We start from the raw sequence: 20,287 nt of genomic DNA on the forward strand, positions 1-20,287 counted from the left end.
ATTGCCTTACATTCTTATCAGATTTACAATCCTTAAGGCCCAGTCACACTAAACAACTTACCAGCGATCCCAACAACGATCCAACCTGATAGGGATCGCTGGTAAGTTGCTAGGAGGTTGCTGGTGAGATGTCACACTGCGACGCTCCAGCGATCCCACCAGCAACCTGACCTGGCAGGGATCGCTGGAGCGTGGCTACACGAGTTGCTGGTGAGCTCACCAGCAACCAGTGACCAGCCCCCAGCCTGCAGCGCCGCGTGGAAGTGATGCTGCGCTTGGTAACTAAGGTAAATATCGGGTAACCAACCCGATATTTACCTTGGTTACCAGCGCACACCGCTTAGCGCTGGCTCCCTGCTCTCCTAGCTACAGTACACATGGGGTTAATTACCCGATGTGTACTGCAGCTACATGTGCAGAGAGCAGGGAGCCGCGCACACTGCTTAGCGCTGGCTCCCTGCTCTCCTAGCTACAGTAGCTACAGTACACATGGGGTTAATTACCCGATGTGTACTGGAGCTACATGTGCACAGAGCAGGAGCCGGCACTGGCAGCTGAGAGCGGCGGAGGCTGGTAACGAAGGTAAATATCGGGTAACCAAGGTAAGGGCTTCTTGGTTACCCGATGTTTACTGTGGTTACCAGAGTCCGCAGAAGCCGGCTCCTGCTGCCTGCACATTTAGTTGTTGCCCTGTCGCTGTCACACACAGCGATGTGTGCTTCAAGTTCACAGCGGGAGAGCAACAACTAAAAAATGGCCCAGGACATTCAGCAACAACCAACGACCTCACAGCAGGGGCCAGGTTGTTGCTGGATGTCACTCAAAGCAACATCACTAGCAACATCGCTGTTACGTCACAAAAGTTGTTCGTTAGCAGCGATGTTGCTAGCGATGTTGTTTAGTGTGACTGGACCTTTACTCTAAGTGAGAGTCCACAAACCTTTTTAGATGCAGATAGCACTCTAGAGGAAATTAGCATGGCCCTGGGTGACATGGCCTCCGGTAAAGCACCAGGCCCAGATGGGCTCCCACTGGAATGATATGTTAGTTATGAGAAGATTTTAACTCCCAACCTTCTAGAGTTTTTTTTTTTTTTATTTGCAAGTGTCCCAGGGTGAGTGTTTAATACTTCCTTTAATGAAGCTAATATTATTGTATTATTAAAAGAAGGGAGTGATCCTATGGATTGTGGATCTTATCAACCTATTTCTTTAGTAAATGTTGGTTATGAAGTCTCTACGAAGATTCTAGCTATGAGACTCAATAAAGTGATCCTAGATTTTTTACATCCAAACCAAACTGGGTGTATGCCAGGCAAGAGTACTTCTATAAATATCAGAACAGTGCAATCGGTAGCTAATGCAGTTCACTACAGTCTGAGAACAGCTGGACATTAGCTTCACTTGACGCCATGAAGGCATTTGGTTCAGTAGAATGGCCATTTCTGGCTGCATGTCTTCAAAAAATTGGGTGTTGGCCCAAAATTTAAAAAATGGATATGTATATTATATGTAGCCCATAAAGCTAAGGTAATGGCGAATGGCTTTACATCTGCATCCTTCTCGCTTGAAAGAAGAACTCATCAGGGCTGTCCCCTCTCCCCCGCTTTGTTAGCTAAGGCTTCAATAGCCGAAGCAATTAGAATACTCTACACGCCACTATTAAAGGCATATCTATAGCTGATCGGATGGATACCATTGGGTTATATGCTAATGAGAATTTCAATTAAGGTCTGCTCTTGCATTCACAAGATGTATTGGTGACCATATCTACCTTCCCATTGATAGGTATTCTAAAGTTAAAAGGTCCGCAGGGTCTGATATCAGCCCTGTACATATACATGCGATCAATAGGTATTGGTTCTGCTTCACGGAAGATGAAAGAAATGGGAGCTGCTGTTCCCACTATTAATTGGGAGGAGATCTCGGAATCCCAAATTTTATGTCTCTCCTTAAGTGAACATTAAAATGTCTCAATTATACATTTTAAGAGTCAAGATTAATTAGTGTGCACACAACTGGATTAGAGGTGCTGGTAGATTTGATGTAGAGTCCCTAGTAGTATTCAATTACACAATTCACCGCACTCTTCAAAGTTTTCATGCAAATGGGTACTGACAAGTGATAGACAGGTGGGGATATGGGGAGATGCGACACAGAATTCGTTTCGACCTATCGTAACGTTGTTCTCGTGTAATGATGCAGGGACGATCCTGTGTCCGAGCTGATCAGTCTGTGTGTTTGGCAGCAATCTCCAGTGCTCCCTTTGAAGGTTATTCCGGATTATTTTTTACTATGTGACTAAAAACTAACAGGCCAGGTAGTTGCTAATAGACAAAACCTGCCTGTTGTACCTGGTGCCAGCTCAGAGTGGTCACTTATTTGTCATTGCTGGCGATTCAGCTGCTCCATGTCAACAGAGCAGCTCTTCTTCTGGGCTGCTGGCTTCATGCTGATTGACAGCCGGCTTCCCATAGTTATGTAGCAGGGAGTCAGCTGTCTTCAGTATGGCATCAGCAGTCTCACCCCGTCAACAGAGCAAAGTGGAAAAGAAGCCACTTGTCTCTCAACATGACCTCTGCAGAAGCCGCTGAATTGTCAGCAGGAGTGATCTGTGACTCCTCTGTGCTGGCAGAGATCGGTGATGGGCATCATAGGCAGATTGTTGGCAACTACCTGCCTGTTAGTGCTTAGGCCCATTTTATATAATAAAAAAAAAAGGTCCACGATAAACTCTTTGAATGGAGTTTCGGTATGCATGATCAACTACCAATCTATGCAGGTGGGGCCCTGGATTCTGGGATTGCTAGGGGTCACCATTTGAACGGAAAGTTATTTCCCATCCTCTTGATTGATAGACGTTCTTTCAAACTTGAGAATTCACATTTATTATACAATATATAAACCATTTAAAGTGTTTTTCTTCATCGTTCCTTATGGGAGACCCAGACCATGGGTGTATAGCTTCTCCCTCCGGAGGACACACAAAGTACTACACTAAAAAGTGTAGCTCCTCCCTCCGAGCATATACACCCCCTGGATGACCACATCTAGCCAGTTCAATGCTTTGTGTTCAGGAGGTCACACACACATGCATTCTCATCTGATTTTTGATTTCAAAGAGTTGGAAGAAAAGCGTGTCCAAGCTGGACTCCCGGCATGTCCCTTCTCACCCCACTGTGTCGGCGGTGCTGTTAAGGTTGATTTACAAGGCTGGAGCCTTACATGCCGCGCTCCTTCACCATCCCTCGGGCTCTGGCTTGAAGTGGGAGCCATCACGGTTCTCTCTGCTTTGCAGGAGACCGGTCTCCATCCGCAGCCCTTTCAGGACCCTGCCGGACGGAGCGCTCACCCCTCAGGGACCTGGCCCTGCGTCTCATAAGCTAAGTATTGAGACGTTATTGAAGGGTCCCTTGTGCATTTATTGTGGGGAGAGTGTGTTATGTCACTGTGCTGTGATTTCCGGCCGGTTCTCTGGTTTTCTCCTGAGAACCGTGCCGAGGGTGCCTGCTCGTCGGCCGCATGAGAAAATTTAGGCCCCGGCTTCGGCTGCGGCCTAGTTTCGTTTTCACTGCCCCTGCATGTCAGTAATGCAGGGGGACAGTGCGGCGCTGCCCAACGACCATTCAGCAGAGGGGAGGACACTCCTCTCGGAGGAGATGTTTTCCTCCCCTGTATATCCCCTTGGCCCTCCGGTTCCTGCTCTTGGACTAAACCCCGCCCCCCCTCCTCATTCCGGCGCCATTTTATCAGCGTTTACACACTGATCGGCGCTGGCTGCTGCAGCTCTGCATCTGTCTGGGGGTCCAAGCTGTGGAATCCGGAGGGCACACAAAACGGGCTGGTAAGCCACAACCTCTGGTTGTGGACTTTATTATACGCTCTCTGGGGGTCATTCTGAAGTGTGTTCTTTACTGCAGAGCCTCCACCTCAGCAGCATGTCTCTCACTAGGAGCAAGGCTGCAAGGCTTTACTCTATATGCACTGCATGTCAGCTCATACTGCCTGAACCGAGCACATATCCACATTGTGATGCCTGCTCTAACATGGTGGTGCTTCAGCTTGGAGTCTCCCCAGGGGTCCCTCCGGCTGCTCCGGCCCCGGTGGCTGAACCCCCGGCTTGGGTAGCATCGTTTTCTAAAGCTATCTCCCAGTCCTTTGCCGACTCCATGGGACAGCTGTCCCGGACTCTGCTGACCATGCATCAGCTCCTTTCTGGCCCCGTCCTGGGTGATTCTCACCACGGACGCCAGTCTATCCGGCTGGGGAGCAGTGTTTCTCCACCACCGAGCACAGGGCACTTGGACTCCGTCCGAATCAGCCCTCTCGATCAATGTGCTGGAAATCAGAGCTGTGCTCCTAGCTCTCGTAGCCTTTCACCACCTGTTGGCGGGCAAGCACATTCGAGTCCAGTCAGACAACGCGACAGCAGTTGCCTACATCAATCACCAGGGCGGGACACGCAGCCGCCTGGCAATGTTGGAGGCTCAACGCATCCTTCAATGGACGGAGGACTCCAAGTCCACCATATCCGCAGGCCACATCCCAGGCGTAGAAAACTGGGAGGCAGATTATCTCAGCCGTCAAACCGTGGACAGCGGCGAGTGGGCCCTGCATCCGGCAGTGTTCCGGTCAATCTGCCGCAAGTGGGGCACTCCGGAAGTGGATCTAATGGCATCCCGGCACAACAACAAGGTCCCGGTTTACGTGGCTCGCTCCCACGATCCTCAGGCCTTGGCGGCGGACGCGCTGGTTCAGGATTGGTCCCAGTTCCGTCTGGCCTACGTGTTTCCCCCTCTAGCTCTCTTGCCCAGAGTCCTGCGCAAGATCAGAATGGAGGGCCGTCGGGTCATAATCATTGCTCCAGACTGGCCCAGGCGAGCTTGGTACCCAGACCTGCTCCGTCTGTCCGTAGAGGTGCCGTGGCATCTCCCGGACCGCCCAGACCTTCTCTCACAAGGTCCGTTTTTCCGCCAGAATTCTGCGGCTCTCAGATTGACGGCGTGGCTCTTGAGTCCTGGATCCTGACGGCTTCAGGCATTCCTTCCGAGGTCATCTCCACTATGACTCAGGCTCGGAAGTCTTCCTCGGCCAGGATTTACCACAGGACTTGGAGAATTTTCCTGTCCTGGTGTCGCTCTTCCGGCCATGCTCCTTGGCCGTTTTCCTTGCCGACCATCCTGTCCTTTCTACAGTCCGGTCTGCAGCTAGGACTATCCCTCAATTCCCTCAAGGGACAGGTCTCGGCTCTGTCAGTGTTGTTCCAGCGGCGTATCGCCCGACTGGCCCAGGTGCGCACCTTCATGCAGGGCGCATCTCACATCATTCCGCCTTACCGGCGGCCTCTGGATCCCTGGGACCTCAATCTGGTCCTCACGGCTTTACAGAAAACCCCCTTTGAGCCTCTTAGGGAGGTTTCTTTGTTTCGTCTTTCACAGAAAGTGGTCTTTCTGGTGGCCATAACTTCTCTCAGGAGAGTCTCTGATTTGGCTGCGCTCTCTTCGGAGTCACCCTTTTTGGTTTTTCACAAAGACAAGGTGGTTCTCCGTCCGACTCCGGACTTTCTCCCTAAGGTGGTGTCTCCTTTCCACCTTAACCAGGACATTTCATTGCCTTCCCTTTGTCCGGCCCCTGTGCATCGCTTTGAGAAAGCGTTGCATACTTTAGATTTGGTGCGGGCGCTCCGGATCTATGTGTCACGCACCGCTGCCCTTAGGCGGTGCACCTCTCTTTTTGTGCTGACCACAGGTCAGCGCAAGGGTCTCTCGGCTTCTAAACCGACCCTAGCTCGTTGGATTAGGTCGGCCATATCCGATGCCTACCAATGTTCTCAGGTGCCCCCCCCTGCCGGGGATTAAGGCGCACTCGACCAGAGCTGTCGGTGCTTCTTGGGCTTTCAGGCACCAGGCTACGGCTCAGCAGGTCTGTCAGGCTGCCACTTGGTCTAGTCTGCATACCTTTTCGAAGCACTACCAAGTGCATGCTCATGCTTCGGCAGATGCGAGCTTGGGCAGACGCATCCTTCAGGCGGCTGTCGCCCATTTGTGAAGTTAGGTTTTGCCTACTTCTCAGTTTCTGTTTATTTCCCACCCATGGACTGCTTTGAGACGTCCCATGGTCTGGGTCTCCCATAAGGAACGATGAAGAAAAAGAGAATTTTGTTTACTTACCGTAAATTCTTTTTCTTATAGTTCCGACATGGGAGACCCAGCACCCTCCCTGTTGCCTGTTGGCAGTTCTTGTTCCGTGTGTTTTCACCGGCTGTTGTTGTAGACAGAGGTTCCGGTTATTCCGGGTTTTACTCTATCTCTACTTGTGGGTGGATGTCCTCCTTCAGCTTTTGCACTAAACTGGCTAGATGTGGTCATCCAGGGGGTGTATATGCTCGGAGGGAGGAGTTACACTTTTTAGTGTAGTACTTTGTGTGTCCTCCGGAGGCAGAAGCTGTACACCCATGGTCTGGGTCTCCCATGTCGGAACTATAAGAAAAAGAATTTACGGTAACTAAACAAAATTCTTTTTTCTGTTTCCTTTTGGCTGTTCATTTCTTGTTTATATAGTGTCATAGAATTGTAGAGAAATGAAGTATTGGTTTAAGAGCTCATAATAATTTTTGGCTTCAGACCATGCAGGCTCATGCTGCTGTATTCCGGACCGGTTCTGTACTACAGGAAGGGTGTGAAAAGCTGAGTGCAGTCAACGCTTGCATGGATGACATCAAAACATATGACAGAGGTAATGCAGTCTGGTATTATTTTGGGGGTATTTGGTTTTACATCATTTCAGTACCAATATTTCTGTTTCTTCTGTAAGTCACTGACTAGGCAAAAGGCGCAACGTAGACTGTACAAGATTTTAGTTTTTGGCCTAGTGAAGGATTTTCCAAAGTACGGTGCTCACGGTCCCCCAACAGATCGTTTTCGTGGTTCTCCGTAGTATTTACACAGGTGTTGGAATTATTATAAAGGCATCAGAAATTGTTGCAGGTTCTCTCACCTGTGCAATACTTAGGAAATTCTGAGAACATGATCTGTTGGGGGGGCTGTAGGCACTGGAGTTTGGGAAACAGTCGTCTAGTGGGTGTAGGACCTGAAAAGCAAACCTCCAAATCCTTAAAATTTTGTGGATGTACTAATGACCGGAAGCCATTGCTTGAATTGAAAGATGGTAACCATCCAATTAACCCCTTCACGACCATGGACGGATCTTTCCGTCATGGATCGTGTCCCGGTAAGCCCCGCCCCCTGCCGCGGGCAGGCGGCGTGGATCGGCACACATCAGCTGTTTTCAACAGCTGACATGTGTGCCTACATGTTCCGAGTGGAATCGCATTCCACCCGGAACATTAACCCCTTAGATCTCGCTGCCAAACTCTGGCAGCGAGATCTATATGCGCGCGGCCATGTTTTTTACTTACCGCCGCCCCCTCCGGACGTCACGTGAGTGATCACGTGACGTTCGGTGGTTGCCATCGTAGCACAGGGTCATGTGATGACGCCTGCTGCTATGAAGTTTCACTTTCATTCTTCCTCGGCACGGAGCAGAGGAAAAAAGAAAGTGACTATTTCTGCTGTTTACAGCGGTATAGCTGTAATCAGCAGATAGCGATCAGCAATCGGATTGCTGATCGCTATAGGCCCCTAGGGGGACTAGTAAAATAAAATAAAAAAAGTAAAAAAAAAGTTTTAAAAAATTAAAAAAAAACCAAAACCTAAAAGTTCAAATCATCCCCCTTTCCCCCCATTGAAAATTAAAGGGTTAAAAAATAAATAAATATACACATTTGGTATCGCCGCGTTCAGAAATGCCCGATCTATCAAAATATAAAATCAATTAATCTGATTGGTAAACGACGTAGTGGCAAAAAAATTCCAAACGCCAAAATTACGTTTTTTGGTCGCCGCAAGTTTTACGCAAAATGCAATAACAGGCGATCAAAACATAGCATCTGCGCAAAAATGCTACCATTAGAAACATCAGCTCGAGACGCAAAAAATAAGCTGTCACTGAGCCATAGATCCCAAAAAATAAGAATGCTACGTGTTTCGGAAAATGGCGCAAAACGCGCGCCACTTTTATTGGACAAACTTGTGAATTTTTTTTAACCCCTTAGATACAAGTAAACCTATACATGTTTGGTGTCTACGAACCCACACAGGCATCATACCCACACATCAGTTTTACCATATAGTGAACACCGTGAATAAAACATCCCAAAAACTATTGTGCCATCACACTTTTTTTGCAATTTTTCCACACTTGGAATTTTTTTGCTGCTTTCCAGTACACCATATGGTAAAACTTATGGTTTTATTTAAAAGTACAACTTGTCCCGCAAAAAAACAAGCCCTCATATGGCAAGATTGACGGAAAAATAAAAAAAGTTACGGCTCTCGGAAGAAGGGGAGCAAAAAACAAAAACGCAAAAACGGAAGGTGCCCCGGGGCTGAAGGTGTTAAAGTAAAAAAAAAACCAAAAAGTTATACCATCAGGTGTATGTTCACATATTAAAATCTGTACCTTTTTAGAATTCCACTCAAATTTGCTGCGACGTTGCAACATATTTACAGAAGGTTTAGCTCTATTGTCCATTCATATTTTTTCTTTTGAAAGTGAAACTCCATTCATTTATAAGATCTGGTTTTCATGTGTGAAATGTGAAAACACTATTAAGGCAATCCACATTTTTTTGTTCTTTTAAGTGGCGTAAGGTCATGGACACTAAGCAAAACCATGCATCCATTAGCTGTATTCAAGCATCGTTATTTACAATAATCAATTTGAAGACTGCAACCACATGCTTTGCCATGTATCATTTGGCCACCCCGTCACCCTCCGCTCCTGTTTCTAATGAGCAGCTGGAATTTGCTCTTGTATGAGAATGAAAAGAAATATAATCATTTTTTTTTTTAATCGTTACTTTTAGGAATAGTTTGGAACAGTGATTTGGTGGAGTCACTTGAATTACAAAACTTAATGCTCAATGCACTTCAGACTATTTATGGGGCTGAAGCACGTAAAGAAAGTCGTGGTGCTCATGCCAGAGAGGACTATAAGGTAAGATTGATGTGAGATGGATGTAAACCCGCTTTCTTGAATGTTTCTTAGATTAAATAATCCTGACTTTCATGTAAATTATTAGTTATACTTAGTGTTGAGCGGACCCGGATCTGAATAATCCGGATCCACACGGTTCGAGGGTCCGATCAGAGTCCGACCACTACCCGGGATTCGGGGTGCACGATCCGGATCCGTTTTTTTTTGTTTTTCTTTTTTTTTTCTTTCTCACTCTCACTCTCACTCTCTCGTCCCGGATCCGACTCCCAATTCATTTACATAACCTCGGATCCGGACTTTGGCGGCAACCCGATCCGGATCCGTCGGACCCGGATTATAACCGATCCGCTCAACTCTAGTTAACTCTAGTTATACTTTCTGCATCACTAAAAAATAATCAACTGATTGTTGAGTTTTTCCTATTACAATTAGCATATATATATATATATATATATATTCATTCATTAATACATGTCCAATGAATGATCTAGTTTTAATAACGCCTATTTGATTTATTAGCATCCATGTTGATCCCTTCTATTTCAATCAAGTTTGTGTTTGGCAGATGAGTGTTCCCTGTGTTGGAGCACTCAACAATGCAGTGTGAACAGTGCTAGCTGACTAGCTTATTTAAATCTCCCCCCCCCAACATGTTCCGTACATAAATAGTACATATCTGGTGCTGGTGTATGGCTGAGCTCTGATCACTGATGTTAAATCCTGCTGTCAATCTACTGCAGCCTCATATAAAGCACCACTCCAGTGTTTTTTTGCTTTTTTTTTTTTTTTTTTTAAAGCACTGGTGTAGCGTTTTAAGGCCCTGTGCACACACTGCATTTTTACCCGCGTTTTTTTTTTTGTGTTTTTTGCTGCAGAAATTTCTTGAGAAAATGGTTGTAACCTTTCTGCAGACATTCCCCAGCAAAACCTATGGAAAAAAAATAGCTGTGCGCACACTGCGTTTTTTTCTCAACATTCTTTCTGCAGAATTTCTTTAGAAAAAGAGAGAGCATGTCACTTTTCTACAGGTACCGATGTTTTTTTGCCATAGATAATGGTAAATAAATGCAGGGACCAACCTGCGGAAAAAATGCATCAAAAATGTGTCAAAAATGCGGTAAAAGTGCATGCATTATTGGTGCGTTTTTTTAACGCAAGTGCGCTAATTTTCAGACTTTCAAGCTTCTTGAGAAAAATCCTTTTTCTAGTGTGCACAGGGCCTAAATCTAAGCCCACTGTCATATACTCACCTTCTGTTGGCCTCACAGTTTAGGGTGCTTTCACACTTGCGTTCATCACAATCCAGAGACATGTATTGACAACGCACTGTGACGCAAGTGTCTGCGTTGCAACCGCTGGCCGACGCTGAATCGTTATTTTGACTGAGCGCCGTGCGGAGTGAACGCAGCATGTAGCATTTTTGGTGTCGTTGAAACAACGCACCTTGACGCATTCCGTTGGAATCCGCCAAGGTGTCTAATGATTGTCTATGGTGGCGGATTCCGCCGCAATGCGCTAAGCGGCGGAATACGCTGAAGGATTCTGTCACGTTCTACTGAGCATGCTCAGCATGTCCAGCAGAACGATCTAAATCGTTTAAAATCTCTCCCTCTCACCCCCTCTCTCATACTCACCGATCACGGGCGCAGCGCTGCACACCTGTCACACTGCTCTGGCGGCTTCTCCTCTTTTGAAAATGACGGCAGCTCATTATTCCATCTCGTATTCAATGCTTCCCCCGCCCACCGGCGCCTGTGATTGGTTGCAGTCAGACTCACCCCCACGCTGAGTAACAGCTGTCTTACTGCAACCAATCACAGCCGCCGGTGGGCAGGTCTATATCGTGCAGTACAATAAATAATTAAAAAAAAAACCGGTCCACCCCTAATTTTGATACCAGCCAAGGTAAAGCCACACTGCTGAAGGCTGGTAATCTCAGGATGGGGAGCCCCACGTGATGGGGAGACCCCCAGCCCAAAAATATCAGCCTGCAGCCGCCCGGAATGGTCGCATCCATTAGATGCAACAGTCTCGGGACTCTACCCGGCTCATCCCGAATTGCCCTGGTGCGGTGGCAATCGGGGTAATAAGGAGTTAATGGCAGCCCATAGCTGCCACGAAGTCTTAGGTTAATTATGGCAGGCGTCTGAGACACCCTCCCATGATTAACCTGTAAGTGAAAGTAAATAAACACATACACCTGAAAAAATCCTTTATTTGGAATAAAAGACAAAAAAACACCCTCTTTCACCACTTTACTAAAATCCCCAAATACCCCTCCAGGTCCGACGTAATCCACAGAGGTCCCACGACTCTTTCAGCTCTGCTACATGAAGCTGACAGGAGTGGCCACAGACCATGACCGCTCTGTCAGCTCCACGCAGCAACTGAAGTGAATCGCGCTGTCAGCGGGGATGTGACTGAGGTAATGCTGGTGTGTGCAGTGATGATGGGGGTGGTAATGCCTGCGTGTGGGCGGTGATGATGGGGGCGGTAGTGCCGGTGTGTGCGGTGATGATGGGGGCGGTAGTGCCAGTGTGTGCGGTGATGATGGGGGGGCGGTAGTGCCGTGGTGTATGCGGTGATGATGGGGGCGGTAGTGCCGAGGTGTGTGTGGTGATGATGGGGACGGTAGTGCCTGGGTGTGTGCGGTGATGATGGGGGCGGTAGTGCCGGGGTGTGTGCGGTGATGATGGGGGCGGTAGTGCCAGTGTGTGAGGTGTTGATGGGGGATCGCTCTCTCTCTTGGCTAAAGAAAACTAACGCAACCTGTTATTTCACAGGAATCCGTTGCCTTTATTATCACACTATTTACAACGCATCCGTCACATGCATCACACAACGCATTGTGACGCATGCCAAACAACGCAAGTGTGAAAGTAGCCTTACGGACACCACTCTGATCCCATGGCTCCATCTTGTGACAGTAGGTAAATCACAATCTCTGAATCACTCTCCATGAGAGCCAGAATGAGGCCTGAACAAGGCTACCATAGAGAAGTATTGAAGATTGCCATGAAACAATTGAGCGTGCTGGTAGGTCACAAATCACCAAAGCCCGACGGAGCATCTGTGATAACGGGTGAATCCGTCACAAGGTGCATTTCAGATGGAAGGCAGGGAGTTTGCATTTAAAGCAAACTCCCTGCAGGTACAATAAATAACACACTGGAGTGGTGCTGTTAGTTGTTCAGTGCCAAGGTGTGTTCCTTTTCAGGCTCCCAACCCTTTTTCCATCATGACCTGTGCACAGACAAGGAAGGCAACGGGCTTATGTATAGTAGTAGAAAGTAGACTACAGTATTTAAAACGAGGTATCTCTGTAATGGATACTCGACTAGTATATAAGTGGCTGATACCACTGTATGGCATCCATCACAAGCATCTGTTTAACGGATATTTCATAGAATGGCTTTTCATGACTTACTAGCTAAACCGATGACAATTTAGCCTATATATGGGTGATAAATGCCTCAGTGACATTATTAAACAGATTATGATGGCCTTTTTTTTAACAGTTTCATATTGATGTTGTCCATGACGTATGTGTGAAGTAGATCTCATATTATTGTATGAGTGATGTATGAAATTGTCAGGTATTTGTCCCAGCTGTGTGTATTGTACTGTGTATGTCGGAACTTTTCTTGGAATGGCTGACCATCTAATGTGTATGAGTGTCCAAACACTTCTCCAACTGCCAATGTTTGGTAGGGGATCGATCATGTTGGATTTCTTCGTGCCCTGATCCATTGTTACCATTGAAGATAAACCTTCGCCATAGTTGTTCAGCATCAGTGGATCTACTTTCCCAATTAAAAATTGATGCCCCATCAGCCAAGGATTATATCTAAGGTGTTTGACCATCTTTACAGCTCAGCATTAGCCTACCATTTGTAAGATTTGTACATAATACTGCAAACTGTTTGCTCAGTAAAAAGAATTGACACTTTACATATCTTATTGACTTTATTAATCCTGCAACCATTGGTGTACTTTTTGCTTTGTAAAGAAATTGGCCACTTTTATCTTCATGTTAACAATTGTGATTTGGATGTGATTTTCTAGATACCTAGCATGACAGGTTCTCTTCGTATGTGAAGTGCAGCCTTCTTCACTGACTGCACTGAGCTCTTGTTCTCAAAATGGCCACTGATGGAGAATGGGGCATTTGGCCTATCCTCCAATTAAAAAAACGCTTAGCTATGGACAGTGTTTTTCAACTGGAGGAGGCTGATGGACAGGTCTGGTCACATGCTCCTCCATTAGCTGCCATTTTTTGCACAGGATAACACTCAGTCTACAGAAAGCTGCACTAACAAGTACAAGAGGAGTCCTCATAATACTTATATATTAGTGTCAGAAAATCATGTCCCCAACACAATTGTTAATGTTCAGTAAAACTGGCCAAACTCCTTACATTTTAAGACTGACTAGGCCATTGTTCAGTGGTGGAGCAGTATTGGATTTTAAAAATGATTAGAATGACTGATGGATTAGGTCTTTTATCGGTTTGTTTTCTGTAGGTCAGAATTGATGAATATGATTTCTCTAAGCCACTGCAAGGACAACAAAAGAAACCTATTGAAGAACATTGGAGAAAACATACACTCTCATTTGTTGATCAGAAGGGCAAGGTAATTTGACTTGCACTACTCAAGAAATGCAATAAGATCTTCTGTAAATTATATTTGACAGTATTACAACTCTAGCAACTTTCTTATGACTGTTGCATTGTCAATTCATGCCCATATGCATGTAGTGGGGGCCTAGTTGGCACCTTCTTTTCTTTTTCTTCAACCAATGTAAAATTTGATTTGATATCTCGCTAAACACTAGAACAATTTCTAAAATTTTGACCAGATGCATAACATAAAAGTAAAATATAACTTCATTACAGAATTCAGTTTTACTCATTTGTTGGAAAAATTAATACATCCCACATGAAAAACTTCTACAACTAGTAGTTTGTATGACATCCATGAATTTTAAGTACAGCTCCAAGTCTTTTAGGCAAGGAATGAAGAAACTGGCGGTATATTACAACATCTATCTTGCGTCATTATTCAAGAACTACCTCATTTAGAGGCTGGATGTGAAATGATGCTCAACTTGTGTCTTCAGAACAACATACTTGGCCACGGCCACTGAATCACTTTCACCCTGTTCTTTAGAAATCCAACATTGTTTTGGATCATTGTCATGTTGGAAAATATAGGAAATTATTCTTTTATTTTCAATAAGATATTCATTAAAATCTTACTTTTTTAGGGGTCATATACACCTTTTGGTGAGGTGTGTGTGTGTGTGTGTGTGTGTGTGTGTGTGTGTGTGTGTGTGTGTGTGTGTGTGAGATATTTATGTAGTTACAACAGGTGAAATAAGTATTGAATCATGAATTTTCTAAGTAAATATATTTCTAAAGGTGCTATTGACATGAATTCTCGCCACATGTCGATAACAAACCATCCAATAAACACAAGCAAGAAATCAAACCATAGATGTCTATAAAGTGATGGGTAATAATGAGAATTAGGGAATGAGTATTCAACATGCTTACTGAAATGTATTTAAAGGGAACATGTCACCAGGTTTTTCCCTTATGAGCTGTGGCCACCACCAGTGAGCCCTTGTATATAGCATTCTAGAATCCTGTATATAAGAGCCCAGGCCGCTGTATAACGTAAAAAACACCATTGTAACACTCACCTAGGGGACAGTCCGGTTGATGGGTGTCACTGCTCTTGGTCTGGCGCCACCTTCATCTTGTGCGATTCCCGTACTCCTGCCCAGCCCCGTGTGCATGACGCGTCCTACGTCATCAACACAGAGGCCTCCATTGCACTCCCACGCTTGCGCACCTTCATCTGCTCTGCTGAGGGAATATCAAAGTGTTGTAGTGTGCATGCGTGGGAGATCTTTTGAGATTTCCTCGTGCCAGTACATTACAACACTTTCCCCCTGTATCATTTCTCATTATTACACACAACGTAATTAATGTGGTTTACCAACATCTGTTGAGAAATGAATGTCAATGCCACCTCTAGACTGTGTGTGTGTGTGTGTACTGTGAGGCAGTGACAGGGGTAATATTTGAAGACCGCTATGTATCCCCCAGAATGTGTCTGGAAACCCTCTGAGTTTGCTATAGCTATTACGAGGAGTATAGCACAAAGGGTAACAGGGAGACAGATCCTTCCTCTCAGTCCAGGTTTTGTAGCAATCCTCATGTCCATGATTTTAGTTTAAATGTTGCAGAGCACATCAGGGTGTGTCTCAGTTGAGAGGCTGCATGCTCTCACATGCTGTGTGAGCTGAGCTGGCTCTGTGTGGAGTGAACACAGGCCAAGAGTGTGAGCCTAGGAGAACCTTAACAAGACCCCTGCGGTTAACGGGGTCCTAAGGTAACAAGACCTTTTTATACCAAGGATTTGTTTATATGCACCGGTTGTGATCCCGAAGAGACTTTGATTGTGGGAAATTTGATCTATTTATGCTGCAACAATAAATAGACTGTTGGTGTGAACACGCTGCTGCCTCACGTTTTTGCCCAAGACATTACGTACGTACGTACATGCATGCATGCATGCATGCATACATACGTGCATACATACGTACATACATACATACATACATACATACATACATACATACATACATACATACAGTGCCTTGCGAAAGTATTCGGCCCCCTTGAATTTTTCAATATTTTCCTACATTTCAGGCTTCAAACATAAAGATAAAAAATTTAAATTTCTTTGTCGCTCCATTGGGAGACCCAGACAATTGGGTGTATAGCTTCTGCCTCCGGAGGCCACACAAAGTATTACACTTTTAAAAAAGTGTAACCCCTCCCCTCTGCCTATACACCCTCCCGTGGATCACGGGCTCCTCAGTTTTATGCTTTGTGTAGAAGGAGGCACACATCCACTCATAGAAAAAAAAAAAAAAAAAAAGATTTCTCATACATAGTATGATGGATGGAAGAAAAGAGGTTCCCCTATGGCAGGGGTCTCAAACTCAGCTGGGTGTATGGGTCGCATATAGAAAAAAAAAAATGAGGGGGGCCGCATTATTTGCAGGACAAAGTGAACATTTTTAATGAATCCATGTTTTTTTTTCTATACATCTTGGATCACTTTTGTAAACATTTTTCGCTTGTTTATTATAACAAACGTGTACTTTTTTTGTTAAGTTTATATACAGAAAAGCATTTTTAATGTCAATAAAAAAAGTCATGCTTTAGGATTTTTTTTTTTTTACATTTTATCACCTTCTTGTAATTGTTTTACAATTAGCAGCATCATATAGTAATCTTAGCCAAAATCTTGTAGTATTGTGCCCATCCGTGTGCCCTGTAGTAAGGTGCTCATCCTTGTGGTATTGTGCCCAGTAGTATAGTGCCCATCCTTGTGCCCTGTAGTATTGTGCAGGGCTGTGGAGTCGGTAAGCCAAACCTTCGACTCCGACTCCGACTCCTCAAATTCTCTTGCACCGACTCCGACTCCGGCTCCGACTCCGACTCCGACTCCTACATATATTGCTTATAGTTAGGTGAAAAATTTATTGTAGTACATGAATATGTGTATGTGAACATCAGACATTTAATAATTTTTATGATACAATAATCAAGATATTTGGATAGAACATAAAATATATTTATTGGAATACAACTTTAGAACACAAAAAACTGTAATAAATTGTAAGTATGTAATACACTATGTAATATACAGTAGATTACATATATATCTTGTGTGTGTATATACACTGTATATATATATATATATATATATATATATATATATATATATATATATATATATATATATATATATATATATATATATATATATATTTTACATATTTACAATTTATTAGTTTTTTGTGTTCTAAAGTTGTATTCCAATAAATATTTTATGTTCTATCCAAATATCTTGATTATTGTATCATAAAAACAATTAAATGTCTGATGTTCACATTGTACTACAATAAATTTTTCACTTAAATATAAGCATTATACTAAATGTTATTATTTAGTAAAATATTCAGCACATTCTGCATTGCACTCCTGTCCCCAATTTATTATATATTTTAGGAGTCGGAGTCGGTGCATTTTATACCGACTCCGACTCCGACTCCACCAAAATGAGCTCCGACTCCGACTCCGACTCCACGACTCCGACTCCGACTCCACAGCCCTGGTATTGTGCCCAGTAATATTGTTCCAATCCTTGTAGTATTGTGCTCATCCTTGTAGTATTGTGCTCTGTAGTATTCTGCCAATTCCTGTAGTATTGTGGCCATCCCTGTAGTATTCTGCCCATCCCTGTAGTATTCAGCCCACCCTGTAGTATTTTGCCCATCCCTGTAGTATTCAGCCCATCCCTGTAGTATTGTGGCCATCCCTGTAGTATTCAGCCCATCCCTGTAGTATTGTGGCCATCCCTGTAGTATTCAGCCCATCCCTGTAGTATTCAGCCCATCCCTGTAGTATTCAGCCCATCCCTGTAGTATTCAGCCCATCCCTGTAGTATTCAGCCCATCCCTGTAGTATTCAGCCCATCCCTGTAGTATTCAGCCCATCCCTGTAGTATTCAGCCCATCCCTGTAGTATTGTGGCCATCCCTGTAGTATTCAGCCCATCCCTGTAGTATTCAGCCCATCCCTGTAGTATTCAGCCCATCCCTGTAGTATTCAGCCCATCCCTGTAGTATTCAGCCCATCCCTGTAGTATTCAGCCCATCCCTGTAGTATTCAGCCCATCCCTGTAGTATTCAGCCCATCCCTGTAGTATTCAGCCCATCCCTGTAGTATTCAGCCCATCCCTGTAGTATTCAGCCCATCCCTGTAGTATTCAGCCCATCCCTGTAGTATTGTGGCCATCCCTGTAGTATTCAGCCCATCCCTGTAGTATTGTGGCCATCCCTGTAGTATTGTGGCCATCCCTGTAGTATTCTGCCCATCCTTTAGTAATACGCAAACAAAAAAAAAAAATCTCCTCACCTTTCCTCCGTTCCCTGTGTGCCCACGATCAGTACTTGCAGAGTTTTGGATGCAGCATGCTTCAGCTGCGTCCAAAACCCTGCTATGTATGGTAAAAGCACAGTGGGCATGGGATTTCTAAAAATCCCATGCCCACTGTGCGTGTACGGCCCGCAGTGAAAACGGAACTGCGGTGTGGCTTCCAGAGGCCGCAGCATGTGAATTTATGCTGCGGCTTCTGAAGCGTCCTCCCTAGGCAGAGCACAGCGAGGAGACCGCAGCGGCCCGAACCCCTGATCGCAGGCACGGGCAGCTGCGGTCTCCTAAGGAGCAGACTTGCGGCCCCGCCGATCAGGACGCGCTGTGTCCAGCACGCAGCGGGTCCTGATCTTCAGCTTGTACCTTACCTGCTTATCGCGGCTCTGTGCTGAGGGTCGGAAACTTCACTGCATTTGAATCCATTTGCGGTGCAGCGCAGAGGAGCTGTGTCTGGACCAATGGCTGCTGCCTGCCAATCAGATGCAAGGAAGTGACGTCCTGTATGACGTCACCTCCTTGCATCTGATTGGCAGACAGCGGCAGCAACTGGGATAGAACTGACAGCTCCTTGCGCGGCACCGCAGATGGATTCAAATGCAAGTTCCTGCCGGCGCCAACCCTCAGCATAGAGCCGCGATTGTCACGGGGTCTGCGGGCCGCAACAAACAGCCTCAGGGGCCGCATGCGGGCCGCGTGTTTGAGACCCCTGCCCTATGGGGTCCCCGGCATGCTCCCTTCTCACCCCACTATGTCGGCGGTGTTGTTAAGGTTGAGGTACCCATTGCGGGTACAAAGGCTGGAGCCACATGCCGTCTCCTTCACCATCCCTTATGCGGCTCTGGGAGAAGTGGGAGCCTCACCGGTCATTCACCTGCTGAGACCGTGCTCCATCCGCAGCCCCTGGTGGAACCTGCTGGACCGGAGCGTTTTCATCCCCAGGGACCGGGCCCTGCACCTTCAAGTTACTCTGCGTCCCCATGGGGGGACGGTACGGGGAGAGAGGTCGCCTTTCTCCCCAGTAGCGCCGTCCGTTGTTTTTTCATCGGACTTTTGCGCCGGCCGTGCCTGCTTGTCGGGCACGACCTTAAATTTAGTCCCTGGCTTCATCGCGGCCTAGTCGCGAAAAATCCCGGGCCTGCTTGTCAGGGGTAAGGGCGGGATTACCGACAGAGGGCTGGAGCATCTTTGCATGTCTCCCCTCCCCTCTCATTGACCACTATGGGGCCTCCAGATTCCCGCCTTTTGCCGGCGCCGCCCATGGCTCCACTCCCCCCTTGAGAGCTCCGGCGGCCATGTTTGGCATTCTGCCGGTGCATGCTGCAGCTGCACAGCTCTACAGCTCCGGGGAACCCACGACAGGGAATCTGGAGGACACCAGCGGTTGGTAAGCCACACCGGTCACCCGGTGCTGGTTCCCCTAGGGTGCCGTGGTTATATATATATATATATATATATATATATATATATATATATATATATATATATATATATATATATATATATATATATATATATATATATAATATATATATATAATATATATATATATATATATATATATATATATATATATATATATATATATATATATATAAAATTTATTTTCGGAACGGCTGTATAACCCTTTCCCATATACCCTCAGTGGTCGCTCTCCTAAGGGACACTTATTGCTTACAGCATGTCGTCCACAAGGAGCAAAACCCCTAAGGCACAGTTTTTTTTCGCAGCCTGTACCTCTTGTGGGGCTATGTTGCCTGCGGGATCCACCTACCCTCACTGTGATCAATGCACGACTCCTGCCACGCTTGCTCAGCCGGAGCCTAGGGCACTTGTGGGCCCCTCGGCTCATGTAGATCCCCCTGCTCCTCCTGAGCAGGCTGCAGGGACAGAGGCACCGTCATTGGACTCTTTCGCGGAGAAACTCTCTGTCACTTTCTCAATCCATTGCACAGTCTCTATGGACAAATGGTCATCTAAGCTCCTTGAGGCATTGCAGTCCAGACCGGGCTCTTCACAGGCCCCGGCCCCTGTTAGTTTGTCTCCTCCAGGGCCTTCTCGGTCCGCGCCGCAGTGCGCTCCCAGGATAGCCCCTAGGTCCCAGGCGGAGGACTCCTGCCCGGATCGCAGTCCCAGACCGGCTAAGCGGCCTCGCTGGGACTCTTCCCCGGCCTCCTCACGCTGTTCTGGATCTCAGCTTGAGGACTCTCAGGATG

General features: G+C 46.0%; 1 protein-coding gene across 1 annotated transcript in view; it reads left to right on the top strand.

The window, feature by feature from the left end:
- SDHA (succinate dehydrogenase complex flavoprotein subunit A) overlaps positions 1-20,287 on the top strand; it is a 130,853-nt gene that overhangs the window by 90,941 nt on the left and 19,625 nt on the right. The window contains exons 12-14 of the mRNA XM_075314948.1: positions 6,623-6,734; positions 8,926-9,056; positions 13,580-13,690. Coding sequence (XP_075171063.1) covers positions 6,623-6,734; positions 8,926-9,056; positions 13,580-13,690 — 354 coding nt within the window. The remainder of the gene's footprint in view (positions 1-6,622; positions 6,735-8,925; positions 9,057-13,579; positions 13,691-20,287) is intronic.

Source organism: Anomaloglossus baeobatrachus, chromosome 6 (assembly GCF_048569485.1).
Source record: "Anomaloglossus baeobatrachus isolate aAnoBae1 chromosome 6, aAnoBae1.hap1, whole genome shotgun sequence".
Lineage (NCBI taxonomy): Eukaryota > Metazoa > Chordata > Amphibia > Anura > Aromobatidae > Anomaloglossus > Anomaloglossus baeobatrachus.